The 26692-nt window shown below is 42.5% G+C and overlaps 1 protein-coding gene across 5 annotated transcripts in view; it reads right to left on the bottom strand.

The window, feature by feature from the left end:
- The window catches only part of EPHA5 (EPH receptor A5), a 726990-nt gene that overhangs the window by 126066 nt on the left and 574232 nt on the right, over positions 1–26692 (bottom strand). For all 5 annotated transcript variants that reach the window (XM_086961930.1, XM_086961929.1, XM_086961927.1 and 2 more), the window contains one exon: positions 22089–22248. In XM_086961930.1, the coding sequence (XP_086818056.1) occupies positions 22089–22248 (160 nt within the window). The remainder of the gene's footprint in view (positions 1–22088; positions 22249–26692) is intronic.

Below are 26692 nucleotides of genomic sequence, written 5' to 3' on the forward strand. Positions count from 1 at the left end.
TAGTGTGGAGAGGCATAGAGTGGAGTGGTGTAGAGTGGAGAAAAGTGTCGTAGAGTGGAATAAAGTATCAGAGTGGAGTGGCATAGTGGAGAGTTGCGTAAAGTTTCATAGAGTGAAGTTGGGTAGATTGGAGTAAGTAAGTAAGAAAGCAAGTAAGCACACATTTTTACGCCTTTCCCCATAGTCCTCTGCCTTTCGAGCAAGCATTCCTGCCATCACAGTAATTCAAAAACACTCCCGGGTATAAATCTAAAAAGTAAGGTAGAGTGGAGTAAAATGCTGATTCTTTCCAGTATCTGGAAAACAAATTGATAATTTCAAAGGGTCTCCAATCCCTTTGGACTTCATAAATGCTTTTTTGGGGGCATGCAGCATTTAAAAAAACAACATAAAATAGTCTAGCCTTTCTCCAACTATGTGCACAGAAAACAGAAATCCTCTCACTTGAGCTCATTGCTAACATATGGTTGTGTGCGTGGAAGAAGATTTAATATACCTTTTCTTTAACTAGTATGTCTATGGTGGGAAAACTTTAATATTGTCCTTTCCCCTTTTTTCGGTTTTCAGATTAGTATTTTCACTACATTTAATAATCTCTCATATCCATTGGACTTTAGCTCTAAATGCTGCTATCTTCCAAAAATCTAGGCTCAGCTATTATTGTACATGGATCACTTTGCTGCCATTTTGAATCTTTTGGTACTTACCTTCCTCTCTTCTAGCTGCACCTGTGTCTTATTTCTCAATGTTCTCACATAGGGCCATATGTATCAGCAAACCCTTTTGCGATTCCTAAATAGCGATTTTTAAGGAATCGCTATTTAAGAATCGCAAAATGGTATGTATGAAGAAATACGCTTTTTTTAGCGATTCCTTAATCTTCCTTATTTGCGAATTCGCATTTTGCGAATTCGCAATTAAGGAATAATTTCCAATGCATTCCTATGGGCCAGGAGGCCCATAGGAATGATTGCGACATAATTCTCAAATTGCAAATTCGCAATTTGCTAATCGCAATTTGAGAATTATTTCAAGGATGCAGGGGTGCTTCAAAGACACCCTGCTGCACCCCTGAAATGTACATGAGTGTGCATATGGCGCACATACATGCCCTATGGGCATGTGTGTGCATCACATGCCACCTTCAAAAATGCCAAATTGTGCATTTTTTGAAGAATTCGCAAGTTACCATCAACTACAAGTTGGTGGTAATTTGCGAATTCTTAAGCATAATTCGCAGCCCAAAAATGCTACATACATAGCATTTAAGGAATCGCAATTTTACGAGAAGGAATCGCAAATCTTTGCTATTCCTTATTTTGCGAATATTTCATACATACCAAAACATGCAAAAATACCTTTTGCGATTCGCAAAGGCCGAAATTCTGTAAATTTCGGCCTCTGCGATTCGCAAAAGGCTTGATACATATGGCCCATAGTGCTGGTCGTTTCATGATGTGGTCTGTAAAGAGCATGGTCCTAAAACACTTTATATGCACCACCCCAACTTTGCAGGTGGTCATGCTTTTATAGTTTTCTATTCACATTTGAAGATGCATTTTTTCTCATTTAGATTTTCCTGGCTGTAAATAAATCAGTTCATGTTTTTCTATTGACCACGGGAAGTTTAATGACACCTATTTGTGGCTTGCCTGTGCTGTAGAACACAAAACAGCTGAAAAACGGATTTGCATTTTATATCCTCGAAAAATAATTTCATTTATATTTATAGAGTACTTTGACAACCCTCTTAGAGAAAATATTTTCAAGTTTCACACCATTCAACATCTTTTCTAATATCTGAGTACACACTTTTGAATTCTTTTAACTCGTTTGTATTGAAGGTACAGTTTGAAGAGCACTTGGAAGATGTCGATTGACAATGTTCAACGAGTGCTGACTTCAGCAATGCTCTTCCTTCAAAGTGGTTTCTCCTTGACAAGAGGGCCCTTGGAAAATGTGGCTGTTGATTTGCATTATATGTAAATGTGGTGTACGGAAATGAAAGAGGAGAATGTATGCACAGCAACACTTGGGGACAGGCTACTTAAAGCTGCAGGTTATTGAGATGTGTTCAAGAACAGAAATTTACAGGTTACATGGGACCTATTAGGTCTGGACTACTAACAGCTTTTAGCTGTTCTTAAAAGACCTACTGTGTACAATATGAAGAGTTGGCTTTGGTCATCCCATTGCTTATGACTGGTTGGCTTTCTTCAATCAATCAATAAGGATTTATATAACACAACGCTATCACCCCTAGGGTTATTTGGGTGTTGTATTCTTGACAATCGAATTTGCTTCTATTAAATGGTTTTCCTTCATATTCCTGAGTTTGTTCCTCCTTTGTAGCAAAGTTTATTTACTGCCCTTTCAATTGGACGACTTGTATTCTTCTGCGGCTTAAATTCAGGGATTTATTTTTTTCTTAGTCTATCGGCATGCATTTTCTTGCTCTTTCTTCATGTTCTTCTTCCACAGCTCACATCCCGCTACCCAAAACCTCCTGTTTCTTTTCTGCTCCCCCAATTGTTCGTTGCTTCTTCCATTAATCCCTGTTCTGCTCATCTTTTTTGTTGTTGTTTCAAAAGACACCCTCCCCAGCTCCTGCACTGCCTCCCCATCCTGTCCGGCTCAGTGTTTTTGCTCACCATTCAGTTTTTGTAATGTTTTTTTTGCCTACTTTTTGGAGGACCTTGCAGCTGCAATTTGGTGCTGGGATGCTCCTTAACTTTTAAAGTGCTTACGCCCCACTTTTTCTTTTTTAATTCACTGCTCTAAGATGGGCATCCACAATTTTGGAAAAGTAAATTAAAAAAGAGACAATGGCTGCTGCATTGTCATGATGTATACATGCATTCACAAACTGAGGGCGGCATTTTGTCTCTTTGCATTCTGATGCAGTTCAGCATATGCAACAAGCATTTTCCCTTTTGACTGATTCTGTTAAGAACCAGCATCAAGCACTGGAAAACCTACATTTGGGTAAGAGCCTTATTATGACTTTGTCAGTGGGGGAGAGGGCCCCCTCACCAGCTCCTGCACTACCAAAGTCATAATTAGACCGCATGCCAGATTCTGATTGGAATCCAGATCGGGCAGTCCTGCGGTGGCTGGACCACAGCAGTGACTGTTTAAAGGCTCATAGGAGAGCAGTAACAGGCATTGCAATGGCAACACACCTGCAGGTTCCTGCACAGCATTGACTGTCAAGTGCATGCCCTGCAGGAACTGGCTTGTGCATGCAGACCAGTGGGCACAGAGGTACTCCCCTGGTGCAGATGTAAGAGGGACCCTTTGCTTCTTTACCGCCACACTTTTCATGGTGGTATGACCGCCATGACAACTGTGGCAGAGAAGAAACTAGAATATAATTGGCAGTGTCGCAGCAGCACCGTCAGCATATTACCAGCCTCACACTGCTGCAAGACCGCCCGGGATCACGGATCCATGACGGTGGCAGTGGTTTTGTGCCGGTCCAACCTCCAAATTCGAAATATGGCGGGTAGACTACCAGTCTAAAGACTGCTACCATGACTGCAGTGGTCCAATGAACCGCCATAGTAGTAATAAGGCCCTTAGTCTTTGAAAGGTGAGACCTTTTCGCTTTGCCGGTTCTTGTATTTTCCCTGGCATCACTATGAATTACAACTGATCGTGTTTGTATCTGAGCTTCCAAGGATGCAATATCATCACCTTCTCTCACCCTCCAATGCACAATGTACATTCCTTTTAGTGTAGCAGTCAGTATTTTGCTGAAATCTTAAATTGTTTTTGTATTTTTAAGGAGGTGAAATTAAGGTTAGAAGGAACGTTGATTTTGCCCTTTTTTGCATTTATATAGTGTTTCATACCCCTAAGACAGTACTGAGATGCTTTTGTTGGGCAGGTAGCGTCCTAAAACATACATTTTGGATCATAAGGGGAAATCTCATTGTCATGTTGCCATAAGGCAGCTTTTGAGTGAACTCAGATCGTGACCCCTTAGCTGCACCACCTTTACTAAGACATATTTTTCCCTTTATTATGTTCTCTGTGTCAGAGTGTCGAGGCTTATGCCAGCGATGGACATATCTGCCAATCTCCCTGTTCAAAATACATAATATTTCAACAAAGGGAAAAGGACAAGAAGCAAAAACTTGTGAACCAATCAGGGGGCGGTTTGTTGAGGAACTGGTTGGCATATTCCATGCAATGTTCTACTCAGATGTGGAAGCTCACTTGTGTGATGGAAAATGCTGCCAGAACCCAGTGCTCTACTTTCCTAAATGGAGCGGGTCAGTCATTCAACAGCCAATACCTGACAGAACTATGAGTGATATAAAGCACCTACTACATGGCATATTGATGAACTCCAAAAACTCAAAAACGTAATGATCGTCAATTCTCGTAACTCTATCTACTTTAGTTCTAACTCACAAAGTTTTTTTCTGGGACACACTTCTATCGCCCTGGATTACATCTAAAAGCCAGAAGTAAATCAGCGGTGAACCATGAGTCCACCTGGATATATTGAAATTCATGTTATGAGTAGCACAAGAGTGAGTCAAACCTACTCCCAGCAAAACATTAGTGAATTGGGCCCTTTTTTATCATGCCTACCGTTATTTATCAATCAATACGTGCAGTTATTTTCTGTTGTATGATCTTCAGCAACGCCATGAATGCTTTCCATTGGTGAGAGGTTGTGATGGATGGACGGATGCGCATTTTGACAGAAAGGCAGATGGTTGGACCGAAAGGCTATATGGAGGAGTGGAAATGACTTTGGGCGATGGAGATGTCCATTTCAATTACTGATTTGACATTGTGTAATCAGTATTTTTCAAATTGTGGCCCTAATTCATGGGTAGTAATTTGTGCATATCTCTTACAAATGCAGGCTCATTGTCAAATGTACGTTCCACCGGTCTATGTGTTAGTGCAGGCGCGCCTAAAAAAGCCAGTGGAAGTATAGCAAGTGGCCAGCGGACTGGAGTCCTGATGATGGAAGCGTAGGGTCAGAATACAATTGTACTGTTAGGGGATGCCTCTAGCACGTGTACAATGCGTCACACTTCTGTGACTATCTTTAAAGGACAGTAATAATAACAAAGACAGTCGCTAAATGTTCACAGGTCTCTAAAATTAGCATTAAAATTATAGCTGAAACTGCTTTGAGGGTTATTACAGGCTTACATAAATTCACAAAATGGCAATTAGACTGCCATTAAACAGATCACTAATCTTAGTAAGAGTTTTTAGACCCAAAAGGTATGGCAATATTGTTGAATAGGTTGGTTGTACACCACTTGGCCAAACTCCAATGTGCATGTGTTTCTACTTATCCCACTCAAGCAGATTAAGTTGGGACTGTACAGGAATCCATAAAAACACAAGCACTGACAAAACCAATTGGTCTGGTTTGGCTGCCAGTCCTTAGGCATTGACAATGTTTGTTTTGTTTTGCCACGGTTTTATAAAACATTTCTGTGGGAGTTGCCAGGTCCTCTCCAATATAGTCAGTCACATATCTTTTTGTAGGCCAAATGCGGCCATAAAAGTAGAAATAAAAACATTTAATGAATACATAGAGCAACATTACAAGATTCAGGGCACATCCGGAGATAAAACAATTATTTTCAAGAAAGATACTACATATGGTACATAAATCATATATAAAAGGGGCAATGGGTCTCAGGCTAAAAACAAAAAAGTTTTTAAGACAGTTAAAAGAGATCTGTTCTTTACATACGGGTATGATGAGTGTAGGGAAGTTATTTTGAGCCATATTTATTTCTTACACCCAGTGAAAGGTGGACAAAATGACCCACTGCCATGCAAAGTGTCTCATTCTGCAGCCTTTGCAATCGCTCAAAAGCCTCCTTAAGGGAGTTTGTGTTCAAGGAGCAAAAAATAGGGCGTAGAATCCTATATAAAAATAGGTTGGAAAAAAGAAAAAATGTCTTTCTGTCTAAAAAAGCACACAATGTCATAGTCGTAACTGGCATTGAAGGGAACTACTTTGTGTGTGACTGTGCTCCTTCGGAAAGAGATGAATGCATTGACTCACTGTGAAGTTAGCCAATGGCTGAAGTGGACTAATACAAACACAAATGCAGATTGTAAAACAAAATGCTCCAAAAGAAACCTCAATAACACGTGAGATGCATCCCTATTTTTCTCAGCCTCGTCATTCTAATTGAAATCCATGAATGGACGCATTATTGTGATGTAAAAATCTGGATACTGGTGCTTTGCGATCTGCATGCATGAGGATTAGGCAGAACATTCTCATCACCTTCAATTTGTGCACATATTTCAATAAATGGATCATACTAGAATTGCGCTGACTTACAAATGCAGGACTTGCCCATTCTTGGATATACCCTTTGTTCCTGGAGAACACCGCCTTCAATTTCGTATAATCCTTGCAGAGCATCGCAGTAATGATAGCCCTAAATTGGCCCAAATCAACATGGCACTGAAGTGGCTTCGGCAATGGCTTTGAATGCTTTCTTGTTGTGGAAACCAAGGTAAATGTACTGGAGTGGCATAATTTATTCATCATTGGCCAGCCGGCTCGGGGTGAAATCAAAGGTAGCAATTGAGATAATGACGGGGAATAATTTGGAGACCTTTGGAAGTAATTGAAGGACACGTAGAGCGCGAATCCCATACTGAGCTTATCCACATGACAATTAACGAAGAGTGCATTACTGAAAACGATACCTCTGTGGAGCATCAGACATGCTTGAAAACAAATGTACTGTAAATAGCAATGCAATAGAGCATCCCTCTCAGTTTAGAAATAAACTAGTTTATTAGCTGCCTAGGGATAAAGGGGGTGGGTTGTAGAAAAAGTAAGCAGATAACATCACCAGAAAACAAACAATATCAGAAGGTTCGGGGGGTTGAGTGTGCGTGTGTGTGTGTGTTTTCTTGCATGTGTGTATGTGCACACAGGTTGGCATAGAAGTTGTCAGCAGCATTTCAACTCCTGATGAACTCACATGGATGGAATATTTTGAGAAGCTCATCCACTCTGACTGAAAAGAAAGAAATGTGTGTTCCCCAAGCAAACTGAGTCCGTGGGGGACACTTATTATAAAGGTGGGCAACTCCACTGTGACGTGGTTGAAAAATGGAGGCTTTCCACCTAAAAACTGTGCAGATAGGAATTTATGTGGATAATGGATCTCCAATATGTATGTGGTCTGTCTCAGTATCTATGCCACTCGTTCTGAAAATGGGAAGCTGTGGATGGGACATAGGTGGCAAGTGAGCTGAACCATTACAAATTTGTATACTAATTTCCATTTTTGGGTCTTTTTATTCTTGTGGCAACTGTCCCTAATTTCAAAGTACCAGGTGATCGTGCAGAAACAGTGACAATGGCATTACAAAGGGCTGCCTCTGTAAATTGTGCATTCACGTTTTAACTTGTGTTAACGCAGTACTGTAAACAGGAGGAATGTGAAGTTGGTCGAATGGCCGCTCTGCAGCTCTCCTAACTACAAAAGACATGCTTTTGGACAGCCATACAAGGTGCATGTGATCAGATATCATTTGAGTTATCCCCTCAGGAAGAGAAGTTACAGGCATATCTCATACACCATCAAGGAGGATACAATTTAGTAGAAAATGTAGACCTTAGTTCTTGCAGGGACTCGGTTCTTAATCTGTAAAATAATAACTGATCCCCAACTTTTTTTCTGAGGACGTGCTGCATGCCAGTCAGGCAGGCTTGTCCTCCAGCTACGGTGACACTACTGCCCGGAAATGAGTACCACCTCTGCAGGCAGCCGCCTGTCAGATTAACAGTCACCCTGGGTGGTTGGCTGGTGCAAGACTCCTTGTTTTATTTGTGGAAATAGAAGGGCTAACAATACACTGAAAATTAAGGATCAATATATGGGCTATCCTATTTCCAGTGGCTCAAGGTGGAAACAGAAGAAGGACTCTGCTGTCTCCAACTTCTCTGTTTATTATAGCAACTTCAGATCAGAATCAGCACTGTGCATGAAGTGGCAAAGAAGGACGGTCTCCAGAAATAAGAGTCGGTGGTGCCCAGAGGGGGCACCGCTGGTACAAGTTAAGCCCTGCCTGGATTATGTGATTTATAAACGTAATGCTTGATAACCTGTGCCTCTCCCACATCATTAAGGCTCCCTTATGCTACAAAACGTACTAAGCGGTATTGGTCTTGTGCAAAGTGATAGTGCCTTTCTGGAGTGTCAGTTGGCATTATGTGCTGGGCAGAGGCTACCAGAGGTAGAAAAAATTCAGGATTCCACAAGAAGCATCAGAAGCTGCATAAACTCGCAGTATTTCCTCAAATTGAATGTTTTATTCATAGTTGCTAGATGTAATCAACACCATGGAGTCGCAAAGCAGATTCCCACTATCCTTCGAGAGGAAGGAAAGGGAAAGCACAGTGCATGCCAAAAGTAAGAAGACTGATATCATACATTTTGGAAGGCAATGTTGGTGATGCATTTTGCAGACGAAGAGTATGAGGATGGCATTACCAAAGGCATGCAATAAATGTCAGAACAACATTAAGTCAGTCATAAGGGAAGCAGATATGTAACTAAATCTTTAATCAAGATGCCATTGCCTGGGGGGTTTCCTAGTTTGGTTCCTGACCCTCCCTCACTCAATCAGCAATTACCTGGCTCAAGTGTGGATCTTACATGAGTCATATATAATAAACAGTTCTTTAAAAATAACAGCATGCATACCAAAATATGACTAATATTATTTTGTCATCTTTCTAGCTGTGATTGAAAGGATCGCATCCTTGCATTAAAAAACACAGCGCACAATATTATGAGCTGGTTAGGAAGCACAGGGTATTCGTTTTTAAGCCTGGCCGAAATTTTAATTACGCTGGAGTAATTTCGGTAAATTCATGTAACAGAATGTTGGTGAAATTACAGAGATTATCCTGCATTGCATAATTTCAGGGAGAAATTTTTAGCACAAGATGTACTGCTCGGGTAATTTGTGAACGCAAGTGGCATTTCAGGTAGTTTTTTTTTACTTGAGCGGACCATTTGGGTAATTTCTTAGCACAAAACTGCAAATCAGAATGTGAACAGCAGTTCCTTTATCATGGGTGGTCAACAAACATTTCAGATGGATTTTTTACCCATACAGACTATTCAGGTCAGGTTTTAGCACAAAACTACAATTCCAAATGTGAGTGGCAGTGTTTTGAATGTGAGGAACCAGATATCAACTCAAAATGACAATTTTGAGTTCTGGCCAATTTTTTGAGTGCAAAATTCATTTAGCATAATTACGCATATATTTGCAGTCGTTTTGCGTGATCACCCTTCACAGAATTATGTGCGATATGCCCACCCCTATAATCTTTTTTTGCGCAACACTCAGGTCAGGACTTCCATTTCCATTCTACCATTAAATACACATGCAAAAAACACAACAGCAACAGGTGCAACAACCACTGGAGGGGGGGACGCACTGTTAATTATGTCATATCTGGAAATGGTTCATGCAGGATTCCAAGGGAAAGCCCCCACCAACCATCACCACCAGGCAGGCAGGATCTGCTAGAACACTGGGGTGCCCTCTTGCAAATCAGATACACATGTGCCACTGGCAACAGCTAACGTTGAATTGGTCGTAAATAGTCGGTTGTGATGGGGCCCACACAGATCCAACATAGATCAGCTATTTGCTGGTCTAATTCTGGCTGTGGTGTGCAGTCAGCATTGAGCATCTTACTGAGACCTCCTGGCTGTACCGAAAAAGTGGTGGACTCCTGCCACCCTTGGGAGGCAACAGATATCCCCTCATATTGATGCCACCACGTGGCTCCCCTCGGTCTAGGACACATTTCTTCATTAGTGTCCAATGACTGCAAATTGAAAATGAAGGCGTATGAAGCAGTGTAACTGGCCGTTCAGCCAGTCTTCCTAAAGATTGGGCAGAAAGTGAAACTTTATGTAATCTGTTCAGCCCAGCATTACTACTTTTAGGAGTTATTTATCACCTATTGAGGCAAGCGGCATGTGTTCTAGTACAGGCTTCACAGGAGCTTCATAGGGTGTGGGGATAATGTACTTTCCCGGGCTTGGAATAGAAAAATGTAAGTGCAGGTAACCTATATCTGAGTTCCTACTCGCTTTTCAGAAGTGCTGGAACTCTCCAATTAAAAGTATTGCACCTCTGCCGAGAAGCGCAGGTACTCAGTGTCTGACAGTGCTGGTGCATTTAAAACACTGGTACTTGCATAATACACGTATCACAGTCTTTCAAAGGAAAAAGTGCTTCATGGTTTTAGAAATGTGAAGCCTCAAGAATGCCTTTCATTTTTTACACTGTGTTGCAATGAAATAAACAAAGATTTTTCGTTTATCTAGGATATACACATTTTCCACACAATGTCTAGGTGAGCAGGCACTTTAGGCTAGAATGAGGGGGCTCACGAGTCAAGAAAGTGGGAAATAAAAGGGACAGAAAATATACACTCTGCATCCGAACGCCACAAAATACCTCTGCACGCATGCTCAAGCCCTGAGGGTGTATGTTTCTTGCTTGGACACACACACACAAACGAGTTGTTCGTAAATTGAAGAGTTGGCGCGCGGCCTTTCAACCGAATCAGACAGAAACATGCGCGGCTCGAGCCAACATGGCTGCCCCCCTCCTTCCATCGGATATTAATAGTGTGTTCTTTTAGAATTGGCCGTCCTCTCGACAATGATTCCTAAAATGTCGATGCGTTAATGGTAATATCATGCGAAAGACCCCCTTGAGGTAACCAGGTGGTCTGCTGGGCTTTTCAGAGACAGTGAGCTATGAGCTTATCATTCGGCATATGTCTACGTTCCTCGTGATTTATCAGTTCGGCTTCTTGCAGGAAATCCCACGACTGGAGGCGAGCCCTGCGCAGAGGACAGCATCAAACGACGCGTTTCTCAGAGCGCACAGGCTGTAAATCTTGCGCTAAAGTTGAAGACACACGTCTTCTGGACAACATACAACTGTGGAACAGTTGGACATGCGTATTTTATACCCTACTACTAGCTGAATGGAGCAGTCTATATAAATATGGAACTTGTGCCAGAGCGCGAGCTAACAAATTAACAGGGAGAGAGCAGAGCCAGGGATGAGTGAGGAAACTATGCACGAGCCCAGCCCTGAAAATAGCTGGCACACAACCATTCAACAAATATCACATTAGAGTATGAAATGTCGACTTCAGAATTCACTGACGTGTATTTCTTTTACACAGGGAAGCATTTCACCTTAGGACATAAGATTAATTGAAAAAAAAATATTAAAAGTGAAACTTTTTCAACATGATGTGAGAAACATTCCTGCTTCTGCCCTGATGACAATGCTATTAATGAATTAGAAGCAACTCAGTTCTCATGTATGCAATGTGATCTATGTTATTTATAGATGCTGACATTTTTAAAGGTTGTTAAATCGAACACAAGACAGGTATTTTGTGCAGCACACCAACTGATCTCAAGTATTTGAAGGTGCTCTTATATGTGATCATGAAAAAAGATACTTGGTAAAATAAAGTATTCACGTAGGATCAGAGATTTTGGTCAAGCAGGGCTGGGACTGACCGCAAGTTCTCCGGTTTAAACTATAATTCAGCCACTCAACTGGTATGTCCATCTGTCATCAACAGTTAATACTAGTGGGAACCTTGCCCTCGGGCTTGACAACAGATACGGATTACTTACATGTTTTGTTTTTTAGTACAGGGAGATTTGCTAAGAGTCAAAGCCAAGGCCAGATTCAAACCTGGCTCCCTGTGATACATGGTACGCAGCTGTAGCCACCACGCCATATTGCCTGCTGTGAAAGATTGGGTCGCGTTGGGCTCTAGGTTCAAGGAGAACCTTGAGCTAAGCCCAAGTCAGGCATTTGGCTCGACCCGGGCTCGAGCTTTCCATGTCTCGTCCTCCTCTATGCACTGAGCTAAAGAATGTCCTAGTTATATATTTACTGTTGCAAGAACACAGCACAAAAAATGTTGCCTGTTACATTACGGAAATCATGGAAATCGAAAGAGGCCCTTCTCAAACATTAGTATGGTCACAAAAAACTGATTTTGAGGGCACCAAATGAATGCTGCTGATCAAGCGTGAGGGGATACAGTCAGCTGTAATTAGAAGTTATAGACTTTTCTGTCATGTGGAGGGAGTTGCACACATCAATATGCTTTACCCTGGAGCACATTTGCTCGGTCCCCAGTGCAAATGCTGGGCATAGATTTCAATTCATTGAAATGTCAATGGAGGTGGAAGTGACATCACCCACCCTTAACCTCTGATGGTGTCACAAGGTTGATGCCTGGTCCCACGTAGCCCTTCCATAGCCTCCTATTTACGGTGTAGTAGCTAAACATAGCTCATATTGCTCTGTTCCTGGTGCTGGCTTTACGACCCATGAAATCAAGGATAGCAAGGGCATTGCTAGCGTACCAAGCTTCAAGCCGATAGAGCAGGCGTGACAGCAGGCTACCCATAATTGTCACTTGTGGCCTCAGTGGGCCGCATGTTTAACCACTGGTTTACCCATGTGCAGCAATGAGTTTCTCAGCAATCCAATAGTCCAAAAGGACCTGCTGCAAATGACAGGTGGCAGCATATGAGGAGGTGTATAATGGAGGGGAGAATCTAGGGTGCCAGGTCAGCCCTGCAATTGCTTTCTGAAAAAGTCAAAAGCTTTAGTACTTGCGGTTCGTGCTCCCGTGATCCACCCAGAGACAGTGTCATATTGTCTGTATCCAATCTCAAGCAGGCTGAGATTGATGTGACATGGGAATGTTCTGTGAATGACATAAGAGTGTTCCAGGCTTTGTATGTGGGGCTTGGCAGTTGGGACTGTGCCTGGTTGTATGGGAGCTGGGTGGAATCGGTCTCCTGAACTAATAAACATACTGGAATTTCAATGCAACTGCAATATCATTACTACTTCATTCACAAGTCAGATAGTAGAGTAAATTAGTCCCAAGGCAACGGGCCTTGGGGTGCAGTGAAGCACAGCTCAAGCACACACTTTGACCTGTAGTTGCAAACAAATGTATGCTGGTCAAGCTGAAGAAATCTCAGAAAATGATTCACGAACATGTCAAAATAACTTGAAAGGATACATTAAACTAACCTGTGCAGTACACCACACATCAAAAAGCATAATGGTAATTGGCAAATCTTTATCCTTGAGTAGTTGCGGCTTATTGCAGTTGAAGGAGTGGACATTTTGTATCCTATCTGGGGTACCAGTGACTTAGATGGTAGGAAAATATACCCAATTGATGAATGTGTATGAAATAGTAATCGATTCAATGTAAAGATCAATGTTTGGTTGTAGATTGTAGAGAAGATGTGCAACAAGAGTAACCCATATATACATAGAACTCGCAGTAATGTGGTGCATTGACATCTCATGTGCATTTATGTGTTTATGTTCAACTGAAGTGTTTAAATTAGGCGTGTTAACATAGCCCCATGCTAAGCGACTGAGTAAGAATGGCTGCAATAACATGGTGCATTTGTTAGCTTGAGTAGTAGGCCTGAATTCACAGTATTTAGAAATTGTCGTGTTAAACAAAGGTTTTGATTTTCATGAGGTTGCAGAATGCTGTTTCTTTATCACGTTTTCCCTTGCAGGTGGACGGGCGTCTATTAGAGAAGGCTCGGGTTATTGTTCTCTTAGTTTGTTGAGGAATGAAGACAATACAGTGGGCTTTGTGGGACCCTATGGAGAACGACACCGTTCACACGGGAGAAAGCGAAGGAACCAAGGACGAATTCCCACAGTCGCAGAATCCAGAGGTGAACTGGCATGTTTACCCATTACTCCTGCCCTCGAGAGGAGAAAATGTGCAAACGTTTTCAAAATGGGACTCTACCTGCAAAACATTGGTGACTATTTACTGTCATATAGGCGAGTCAAGTGTTTACCAGCTTTTGCGGATGACCTCACTCGTTCACCCTTGTACGCTCACAAACTCTACTCAAAGCAAATTTGTTCACACATAAATCTACAAAAGCATGAGAAATTTCTATTTGATCGGATCCAATTTTTAATGGGAATGTTCCACAGTTCACCATTCAAAGGAGATGAGATTGGGATTTCATCCATTTAAATGAGTTCGCATTCACCTAAGTTGAACATCAGCTTCAGAAATAGGGTCCTCCTATTTGAGAATATTTAGCGCAAGTGTAGAGGTTTTACTAAAATGTGTGGGAAAATCCGTAGTTCATTAATTGTAATCCAACAAGATTGCACAATGTCATGGAAGACAAATAATAAACCTGTCATCTGATTTATTCATTTAAAATGTTAATTCGATTTCTTAATTGGTTAGATTAATTGCACTCAGCACCTCATGCAGTGCTCATAATTATTTAAGAGGGTCCTCCCGAACCTCCCCATGCATTAATTCGCCCCTCAGGAAAGACCTTTCCTAAGGCACGAATGGTGGTAGGGATTGCCGGTAACCATGCTATAAATCATATTTAAATTGGATTTGTGAATTAAATAATGCTCATTTTCAGGATTTTTCTTTCAAAGTCGATTGTAATAGGCTGTGCCTTCTTTAGTCTCACATCAATTGTTTCATGAAAATAGTCCACCTGGGGTCAGTACCAGCATCAGTCATCTTCACTATAGCCTCCAAAAAAGAGGTGGTTAGTGAGTTGCACATAAAAACGCAAGCTGATGGCAGGAGACAGGTCTGAGCAGAAAGTATATCCCACTGAGGCATTTTCTGCTTCAACCAGTCTAACCCTGGGCAAAATAGTGACGCATAGGTGAGTAATGTGAAATGTTGCAAATTTCATGTATTTTGCCAACATGAAACCCTCAAACTTTGCTGACATCACTTACATTTCACACAGGATTATTCTGGAGGAAATTTAAGGTGGATTTGGATTTTGGCAGAAGGGATACCTCGTTACAAACCTGGAGGATATCCCGTCCACCGTATTACATGTACAGGTTGTCCGACTGCGCTCGTAATATAGTGGACGAGATATCCGTCAAATTTGTGGCGGAATAACCTATCCACCAAACCTTAAATCAGGCCCGTAGTATTTTGAAGGGGCAGCACTTGGCGGATGATTTTTCTGCTTTCACACATTAACTTTAAAAGACATCAGGTCAGTGTGCGTCTGAAGAGAGTCCATTTTGTATTGTGGAGCCTTTCTATTTGAAGGACATTTTAAAGAATGGTTTCTTATGTTGATATAGACACAGAGTCTTTGAAAATGCTCACTGTAATTAAACAGTGCAAAATGTTACAAATATGTCTGTATATTTTGGATAAAAACCTTTAAGGCTTACCTCATATTCCTGTCACCTGTTTATTTGAGATTTGTAAACTTGAAAATAAGTATTCACATGAATATTTAAAAACACTTTGTGAAGCTGTGAAGGCGAGTGTTGTGGTTGACTAGAGAGACTCAAGTGTGCTCACTTCAAACTGATGGAATGGTATTTGTCATGGTACTTGTTTCCTTGTTTATTTTTATTTGTATTGCTTTCTGTCTATGGCCACTGCACAAATATGTCATAACATGTGTATTTGTGCCATAAACATATAAATGGTGCAGGTAGAAGAGTGGTGTTGTGTTTGCTCCTGTCGGCACATACCTCTTTGGTGGCTCACTAGCCAATCACATGCTGCCTGAGGACCGAAATGAAACACAAAGCAGTGCTCCAGCCAGAATTCTGCCAGATACCTGCCTGCCCCAAACACAACCTTTATTCTTTCAGCTGTCTGGTCATTCATTTCCCAAGGGGTCCATTTTAATCATCGCAACCTAGAACTTGTCCGCCATCTACTCTCTCACTCTCTGAGAGACACACATCACCACTGCAGCCTGAATACTGCCAGCCATACTGCTCTACCTGGAACATTTGTCTGAAGGGGGGCAGGGCCTGTATTTCCTTGTCCTCTTTTTTACTGTTAGAAGTGCTTTGGAGGACGAGAGTGATAATGAGGGGCATGTTTCTTATTTGAACTCTTGAACAAATTTAGCTGTCATGAATTCTTTAAAAAGTACAAGAAGAAGACATCTAGAGAGAAAGTTGGATTTGGGTCAACAACTTCAGCAATTAGCATCCATATGCGTGGGTTTTAATGGTCTGCAATTTTTGGGGTGGAGTGTCCATCAAATCCACGGCTTTTCGTGCACGACTGCATTCCGTCATTAACTTTACATTATGGTGCTGGTCATGGGCAATAAAGTGGTTCCTTTCAATGCCCTCTCCTCAAATCTGACGTGTACAAGGAATGCTTGAATTAATCCCAGCCATTGGCAACTATCCGCATCCCAATTAATTGTTATTTTGCAAACCATGCCACCTTGGAATGGACTCAGCCATATACAAATTCTTCTCTAACCTGGCATTCACCACCGTGTCCGTGATATTAATGTGGGCTGTCATGCTCCCAATGTTGGTCTTCTGTTCCTCTCTCTCCTTTCCATGGACCCCACTGCACAAGTTCCGAGCACCCGCTTGTTATTGTCATGCTGCTCATTTTGCTCCTTCTTCCTCCCACTGTGCCACTCTTCACTATCTGTCAGTGCCTGACAGAACCTGTCATGGTGCCCTTGCGGTGCTCTCCCCATCTGAACGGTCACGGTACACCATCTGTGAACGTTCAGTGAGATCTGTTATTCTGCCCCTGCTGCTCCTTCTGCCCCCTGACTGGTGTGGTTGAACAATCTGAATTTCTTCAGGTTTTTCCTGCATTCATAGGTTTGTCCCATGTCCTGCATTGAGCTAATGCAGAACACTAAACAAAATATATATTTACAAGGGTATTGTGCCACTGGGGCATCACGTTTTAGGATGATCCGGGGGCTCAATGTCCTGCTCCATATTTACAACTGATTTAAGCCACTTTGTGTGGCTTAATGAGGCTTTGTAAATATCGTACTCTTTCACACAGGTATCTGCATGAAATGGGTGTAATGGGTGTTGGTATGGGCATTCCCCATCATCACCCATTGCCCATCACTTTTTGATACTGTCCCAGTTTTACAAGGATCTGTGGCAGCGCCGAAAACTAACGCCACTGAAAAAGCAGGCATTAGATTGGTGGAACAAGAAGAAATACTTTTATTTCTCCTAGTTTTCGCTCTTTCTATGTGTGCTGCATTCTGCAGAACACATAGAAGGAGCAAATCGCACTTAATTTTTGTTTATGGGCAGGAAGGTCTCCCATCTGCATAGAAACGATCATACCTGCAATGCGGGCACCTTTGCATCTTGGCGCAAGGGTGTCTGTGTTGCCGCCGGGCAGCTATTTTTAGGTTCAGCACAAGGGAAACACAGGGGTGTGCCATATTCGTGCAAATAAGGCACATCCCTGTGTTTTTAAATCATGCAGGGCTGTACTGATAAATTACTTGCAGCCCCATTTCTTTGAAAATTTACCCCTAAATGTCCCATGTTTTTGGTTCTGGACACCACTAACCCCTCGGAGCACATCCCAGTAACTGATTGTGAAACTTATGAGGCTCTGACTAGGATGAGGTCACATCATCATAGAAGTGCAGAGGATCCTCTACACTTGAAAAAATGGTAGATGCCGAAAGAAGGCCAAATGAGGAGGGTACATCGTCTGCATGCTGCTGCCCAGTACCTGGAAGAGTGCCATTAGTGTGAACTTCGCCTCATGACCTGCAGGAGACTGGAGGCCTTCCAGCATACTGCAACACTGCCACCTTCCACGCACATTTGACATTTCTTTCTTCCTGCAGAATCTGTAGACCTGGTGCACTGGTGCCTAGTGATGCTTCTCCCACTCCTTGTGCCTGACTGTCCATGTCTGCAATGTCTATGGACGCCCATTGGTTCCTTTACCTCTTGTCACCTGCATCCAGCTACCACCCACCAGCAGCGCCTCTATATAAAACACCATGTAGCCCGCCTTCGTGCCGCTCTGCCCTTCTCTGCTGTCCCTATGTGTGCCCCTTATCATTGCAGACCCTCTCCGAGCTGCCATGCCTCATCAGCTCCTCTGTGCCCCAGTGTTGGGAGAGGTGGTCTAGTGTCGTAGCTTTGACAAGTGAGCACACATGCCCATTAAAAATAGCAGAGAAAAATGCCTTGTTAGCCTTTTGAAAGAATATATTTTTTTCACATTTTTCTTTAGTACCTCCAGTCATCCTGAAAGTAGTCGCCTTCCCAAAAAACTTATGAATTGGGTGACTTCAAGGAAAATTCTTCAGTGTTGAGCCAGTCATGAACTGCTATTGAATGCCTCAAATCATGCGAAACCTGGTACTTGTGTCATTAGGATTGCTATCTGAGGTGAGCAGATCAAGATTGTTGCCCCCTGTGCTGCCATGAGAACAGATTGTCAGAAATATCCTGTTCCCCAACCAGTGTCTACTTTCTAAAACATATATGAGTGCAAGGACCCAATGTTTTCCTTAAGATCCACTGCCGGTATTACCAAATGTCTGGCTAGCCACCACCCACCTCATTCTTCTTTCTTCCACTACTCTACACTGCATGTTTCTTTCTCTCAATCTTGCATGTCCTTTATTAGGCTCCTTTCTCACTTTGTCACTGTTTTCTCATCCTTCTCTTCCTCCATTTTTGCCTGTCTCTCTCTTGTTCTGGGTTACAGTTCAATAATGAAAAAAGAAGTCATGGACCCCAAAACTGTGTACTCGCCATCTGCAATCACTGGTACAAATTAAACACCATGTCTGGCTTATCGTAATGAGAAGGCAACAAAGTACTTCACAATGTTGGTGCTATTGTTCACCATATATTCTTAATAGGGAAATGCTCATTTAGTCGAGCCTACTGCACAATCGACTGGAAAGCGCAGACTTCTTTTTGGATCTCGAACGCCCTCCACACAAGATGTTAGACGGTGTCAGGATCAGGTAATCCTGCATGCTGGGCTAGAACTTTGTATGACTTACACAAATTGTCCCCCTGCCTTTATACTGCATTAGCATTAAAATAACATGTGCAACCCCAGGACCGGCTCCTCCATCCGGTTTCGCCTCTTACATGCCCCGAAAGCCCCCCAAGATGAAGAATAAAATGGCAATTCATTACCATTTTATTTTTCATCGTCCTGTCTTGAACGTAGCATCAGGACGGGGTGGGGCCTGCTGAATGACAGCAGGGAAGACAGCAGTGGACAGAGGGCTGCCTTTGCACTGTTTAAAGAGCGCATGTTTCTTTGGTCGGCTGTCTTGGGACGGCCAGCCAGACATCCGCAATTTTAACCTCTCCACCCAGCTGTCTTTAAGACAGCTGGACTAAAAGTAAATACAGGCCTCTAGTGTGCTGTGGAGCACAAAGTGAGGTCGCTCCCTCCAATCAAGGCATGTAGTGCCAGGATTGGGCAAGGGAGTTTACTCATACCTGCAGCCCTGCACTCAAGAAAGAAGAGGTCCTGAGCGCAGGCCGTGTAAGGTAAGTGTTGCTTTTTTTAAAAAATTACATTTTATTTGCCCGCACACAGGCCTCCCCCGTAGATGCCCGCCACCACTGGGCAACCCAATAAAACTACATCACTAAATATACTATGAACATTTTCATTGTTCTGTAGAAGTTAGCGAATAAAAAAACAGTTGTCCTCAAGCAAGTGCAAAGCCAACTAATCATATGTCAAATATTACATGTCACATTGCATGGGTTGTTTCTAGGATCCACCATCACAAATTAGCGGAGGACATGGGGCCTTCTGGCTGGAGCGGCTGACTCAGGAGCTGGAGAACAGGTTAGAATCCGGCCTCAGCTCACAATACTGTGATTGTGGGCAAAACTACTCAAGCTCTCTACGCCTAAAAAATGTGTAAATTAGTCTGGTTCTTATTTAGAGTGCCCTTTTGACATTGCAAGGTTTGCTGTACAAAAAAAACATATATTGTTGTAGTGCATAATATTCTAACACTAAAAAGTTGTACCATGCTATTAATGCTGTTGCTCTCTGAAATCAAAACAAAGTACTCTGAGTCTTTCTACTTGAAATTAGTAAATGACAAGGGCATTCAAAATTCAATGAAAGAGTTATGTGTCCATACTATCTGCAAAGCAAATTATAGGGTGGAGTACTGAGCCCCCAATGTTGTGTGCCATCTATCATCTCTCTCTGGAAAATGTTAATTGAACCCAAAATAGCTCTTAATTTTTCCTGTTGTTTATTGAGATACCGCAGATTGTGTGTCACAATATCGATCTAACTATAATTCCATCTCTCAATATATCATTAAGGTAAATGTTGATTTGATATTATGGACTTGATATATCCGTAGATCCAGAGGCGCAACTAGAGCCAAATTTCAGTGGGGGCTACTCAACATTTTGGGGGGCTAATTCTTCCAGCAATAGGCAGAGTGGAGATGCAGGGGCTCTAAGCCTTGTTAACAAGTAAATGGTCTTTTAACCCCTTCGCCGCGGTGTGAGGGGGGCGGGGTTGGGCGTGGCGCTCAGGTCCTCATGACGGCTACTGGTCATCATAAATCACGGTGGGCTTGTACTCATGACGGCCAGGAGCCGTCAAAACTCCGCTCACTGATTAATTCTCCCGCACAGGTGGGGAATTACCCACGCATGGGCGGAGCGGCAACGTTTTGACGGCTCCCGACCATCATGTGCACAAGTCTACTGTAACTCATGATGGCCGGGAGCCGTCATGAGCACCGAAGGAGTTAAAGACCTGTGAAGTACTGGGCTGCAGCTCTAATAAGGCGGACGCCAGACCAGCCATCCTACAGCAGCTCAAAAACTGTCCGTGTGTGTACCCGGGAAGCTGTCCGAGTCCGGGCTGACTTACACAACGGGGGGCTGAAGCCCTTTGAGCCCTTTGGGCGTTGCGTGCCTGCGTAGATCAATATTTTGACCACGATAATATGGTACAGCGCCAAGATGCACACTAAGTCCTCACTGGTGCAGTCAAGATACTGCCAGTGCAACTTTATCTTAAGATGTGAGATGCCCCCAGATCACCGTTTTGTCAGTGTTGTTATTTGACATGTGAATTATGGTGGACTTTTCTCTGAGAAAGATTCTCACTGACTGCTGCATGAGAAAGAATGAATGATTATCTTTAGAGGTGAAATAGATGCTGAGAGTGTACTAGAAAGAACCACGCGGTGTGACCATACACATTTTAAGGCATGTGGGCTCTGGCCCAGAGCCCCCACCCTTTCAGGGTGGCCCCTGATAGAGCCAGCCCTGTTCTGCAGAAAGTCTTGCCCTGGTGAATTTGAATGATTCTTAAACATATATGGTTTTAAATCTTATTGTCCTTAGATTTATTTTTAATACAGGTAAGGTGTGGGGGTCTATTACAGACATTTTGCAGAGAAATGTTGTGTTAATGTTTTTGAACATCATGCAACATCCATAGAAAGGTTTCTTTTAGATTGAAAGAGGACACCTCATATAAGTAACGGGAGAGGGTCCCAGAGATTATCTGCAATTATATTAGCGAGCTGCTGCCCTGTTACATTATTGTCACTTCCCCTGAATATTAGATGGAAACACATATAGAATTTGGAACAGTGTATCTGTCAGTGTGTCAGCAGGGACCTAAAAAAGCTGAAACTGGATCATCAATTCAAAACTCTTCCAAATGGGGCCCCCAAAAATACGATTGGCTCTGGCCCCCAACATCCTTCAGTTGCCCTTGTGTGTGGCAGGTTGTCTGCTAAAGGCGCCTTTAGTCTCTAGAATTGGCAGAAGCACAGCGCCCTCCGACAGACTGCCATGAAATATATGAAGCTTCATTAAAACAACCAGTAAGTGTTAGGCAACAGCAAATCAATCGGAGCACGCACGCCATAAGCAGAATTCCAAAATGGCGACCGCTCGCAAATGTCCCCACTCTAGTCAAAATGCCCGAATGTTTCCTCTGCTGCTGGAGGAAGTGCAGTGACGAGCCGGGGCAGATGTGTTAACCTGTCAGCCTTGTGACAGGTGCAAGGCTTCTTGGCTCAAGGGATCAGGCCTGGGAGACAGAGCGCGGGAGTCAGACGGACAGAGCGCCCAGGAAGGGTATCGATCCGCTGCCTCTCCGCCGCTAACCGTTACAAGGACACGAGATGACAGTAATTAAAATCACTTACACACTGGGCTCGTTTCGAACTCAAAGCGCCGGCTGAAGCCACCGTAGCCGGCCGCTGTGCGGGCTCGGATTTGGAAAATGTACACCGAAGCTGGTTTCAGCCCATCAGCTGTCATCTCGGTCTCTCTGGACTTGATCATGGTGTAGCTGGTTTCATGGTCCTTGTGCCCCAAAGTAACAGAAAAGAGAAACAAATGCAAGTTATTATGGTGTACATAGGTGCAACAAACAACTGTGAAATTGAAAAGTTGGGTTATTCAAACATCATTTAACGCACTGGAGACAGATTTCTTATTTTTTTATTCTGATGATGAATATAAATTGATGTCAACATGCATTTCTCATGCCACGTTTAACAACAAACTGTGAGAGAAAGGTATAAAGCAAAACGTAAACAACGCATTTTATTTTATTATTAGAAGTTTCAAAATATATATATATATGTATATATACATATTATATATACATATAATATATACACACACACATATATATGTTATGATTGAATTAAATTGCATATATTATAAAATGTAGTGGTGAGTGACCTTAGAATGCCTCATATTCTCATCACCAGAATTAAAAGCAGTGAATTATTGCTTCACTGTAATGCATGAATTCTTTGATACAATAAATATGAGACTGCGGTTACATACTTTTCTAGAATCCATGGTAAAGTTTAGCAATAAGACTAAAAAGGTTAAAGTAAAGAACTTCAGCTATGACTCATATCCCACAAGCACTCGACCAATCACAGCCAATATTGCACTGAGTACGCACAAGACACACCATACCATACAATCCAAAAGTAACCAGAAATAAATACTTAAAAGAAGAAAAGATGTAAATTCCATTATTGAGGCAGGTTAGACATTCGGGGCACATTTTATGGTAGGCTTAATTAATAACTTGGGACTCATACACAGACCAGCTGGAGGTGATGCATATAGTGACATGCATAGTATGATTGAGTAATTAAAATCCACACACTTTGTGGGAAATTGCCAAACATTTTCCACACAACCCGTCCTATGAATTGTACCACAATACATATTAATAACGATTTCCCCTTATTTTCGCATAACCTTACAAATCACTGATTCACTGCACTGGAGTGCTGATCACTGGATTTGAGTGCTGTGTAACACTCCTTCAAACAACGGTAACCCAACACCTTGTGAAATGCAGGCCCAATGACCACAATTCAGAATGTGATAGTCTCCAAGAACTAGACGTCCCCATCCTACTAAAGGGAACAACGGACACTCAGGAGGAACGCGTGCCATGACCCGGTGCACAATCAGAAGTCAACACCTAAGCTCATGCCCAACCAACTTCATCACCTGTTTCTTGAGACACAATGCTAGTTCCAGACACACACGCACACGCACACACAGAGGCAGTCATACGGCAAGCGCAGACCAAACAAACAGGGAAATCACTAGCTGCTATCAACCACCCAAGGATGCACCACTGATACCGGAAAGCTGGCAGAAGATGCAAACGTCCAGCACTGTCAGTGATGCCAGGACCTGCTCTGCACATCCCAGGACCTTATTCTATGAATGTTGCTACCCAGTGCCAGCACAAAACAAAAAAGTCACTCCTTCCTACCATCAACAGAAGAGGTGATCTTGACTAGAGGTGCAACTAGAGCCACATTTTTTTTTGGGGGGGGGGGGCTAAAAACACATTTTGGGGGACTAATTCTTCCACCAATAAGCAGAGTGTAGATGCAGGTGCTCTTAGAAGGGTTGTAAAAACATCAAAGCCTCATTAACAAGCAAATGGCCTTTTAAAGACCTGTGAAGTACTCGGTGCAGCTGTGTATGTGCCCAGGAGGCTGTCTCAGCCCAGGCTGCCACACACGACGGGGGGGGGGGGGCTGAAGCCCTTTGAGCCCAATGGCCATTGCACGCCTGATCTTGACTACCACCAATGGTGCCAGATCCACATACAATGCCCATGAGGCACGCATATCCATGAAGGTAACAATAGATGGGAACTAGCAAGATGTAGACATCCACAAATTTGAAATCCTCATGCTGGCCCTTTTATTTGAGATGCGTCAGAAGAGAGAGTTGTGTCTCCTCCACCTTAGATCCACTGGTTTTTATCGTAAACCACCTTTTTACATCAATTGAGAGGACAGTATGGCTTATTTTGCACATCATTCCAGTTCTATTATACTTTACTGTTTGTTTTTTGATGCTTACATTTGAGGATACATTACTTGTATTGATGTTCTGTTCCAGTTTTAGTGATATTATTTAGTGATGCTTTTGATTGTTTATGTTTGACTATTCATGTTCTTGCAGGAAAACTAAATTTAGATTTTCTTAAGCCAGGGAAAAAATGGTTATTGTCGAGAGGACAGATTATTTGATTGTGCCTTGGGAAACACACATATCTTTCTTGTGTGTTTACTGCCAGGAATAACTAGCAGTGATTTTAACTTTCTTTTACCGATGTTCATGTGACTATTTGTGAGTGCTATCACGAAGTATCAATCGAAAGGAAAGGGAGAGTTTTCTTACTCACTGCTTTATATACAAAGTAAATACACCTTATGTAAAATGTAGCTTACAAAAATAGCACACATTTTCTTTTATAGAATGCCTGTAGACTGCAGCTTGTGCTTTGGCAAAACACTAATACGTTTTTCTTATAAACTTACATATTTTCATTTTGCATAAAACTGGGCATTCTCGCTCATACTAATAAAATATTTATTGGGAAAACATAAAAGAGCTGAAAACATGTGCCATCAAATGTTGTCTGCATTTGATCTCTTTTTTGCCTTTTTTCCTTTTACAACAATCCGCGAGGGAAACACTTGGGTACCATTCAAATTAAAATAAAATTGAAAACTACACCACAGCCATCTAAAGACAATATTACAAGCTAAAAATAACCGATGAGGGCCTCATGGCCTTTATATTTTCGCAGCAGCAACTTATTTATATCAGGGCCTCTGTCCTTTCCCCAGAGCTACTATCCAGAAACAAGATTTACCATATACCTGTAGAACATTTACACTCACATTGCCTGAACACTGAACAAGTTGTGAGCTGGGCCGCCATAAGTGTGGCAGGGTATGCTCAGACGTGAGTCCCTTGCTCACTTTGCCACTGGATTCAAGCAAGCCGGGCTGAAGACGGCTGGAATGCCAGAAACCGATCCTCGGAAGCTTGTTTCCGGTCCAGGGAAGACATGGCTTGGCAGTTCGGGCTGGACTGTTCCCATGAGGCACAGGGTCAGACTGATTTGCATATAGCCATGTCTGAACTGGGGTGGCAGAGTGGGCTAAAGAACAGTGATGGATTAAACCCAGATCTTTTGACTGGGTGTGAGTGTTTGATTGATTCAGATGCTCCGTCCATCACCACCCCCTTTTGTACCGTTATTATCATCACAGGCTTTTTTACGTCTTCCCGACGAGAGCACAGCTGTCTGAGTGTGAACGACCTATTGCCAGCCTAGTAAGAAATTAAATGGAGTGTAAAGACTGCCCCCCTGCTTACCATTGACTTTATTGTCACTCTCAATTGCTTGCTTCTTATTCAATTGCTTGGCTTGTCCATCATGTGTTTATCCCGCCCCTTGAGGGTAGCTTCTTTCTTTGTGCCACTCCATTACTCACTTTTAGGGAACTACGTTTTTCTTTTCCTTTTGCTTAATCACTCCATGACAGTGAATGTGTTTTGAGTTGTCTCCCTTACATGCTTCCCTCGTGCTCCATGTTCTCTCTCCCCAGCGTTCTTCTATCCTACACCCAGACTCAATTTCGCTTTTTCTCGATTGTGTGCTTCTCCCCACATCCGACTGTTGCTCTCTCCTGTTTGCTGTGTATCCACTCCCCTTCCACTCCTCATTGCTTCTTGCCCTCAAAGGCTCCTCCTTTGCCCCCCACCGTCCTATTTTGTAAATTAATTGTACACATTTTTTATAGTTAAGAAAACACTTTCATGCTACTTCTCTTTTAAAAATATGAAATGATCTGTGTCAGATCGGTAAATAAGAAAAGAGTCACTTACGACATATTGAAAGTGTGCATGCATGGTCACAATGTGTCCTTTGCAAAATATTGCTTGTGCGCACATACAAAGCGACATGGCTACCAGTAGCCACATTATCACACCTTTTTTCCGTCTCTTGTTCAAGCTGTACAATGTACAGCTTGAACAAAAGAAACTGGCAGTAAGAATAGGTCTCAAACGCGAGACTTATTATCTTTACCAATGCTTGTTTATCTTGAGGCCATATATCTTTCTGACTTTGAAACCTTTCAAGTGATTCACATCGGTCATAAATTTAAAGTAATTCTGAAATGTTTTATCTAAACAAGCCGGAAGACACTTTAGGGCTATTTACAGTTTTGCTGCCGAAATTTACCTCTCAATGGTGTATGGATTTCTTTGACTTTTATGCAATGGAAACTATGCAAATAAAGTTTGACTTGACTTGACCTCTCAAAGCACGGTGGATGCACCTACAGCATACTGGGTGTATGGCGTGCCACACTTTGTATTCTCTTGCATGATGGAAGAGGCTTCTTAACAAAGGTGGATGTCTGCCATGAAAGGAGGCCCTTTGAAAGGGGCAAAC

The sequence above is a fragment of the Lissotriton vulgaris genome, chromosome 3_1, assembly GCF_964263255.1.
Source record: "Lissotriton vulgaris chromosome 3_1, aLisVul1.2, whole genome shotgun sequence".
NCBI lineage: Eukaryota > Metazoa > Chordata > Amphibia > Caudata > Salamandridae > Lissotriton > Lissotriton vulgaris.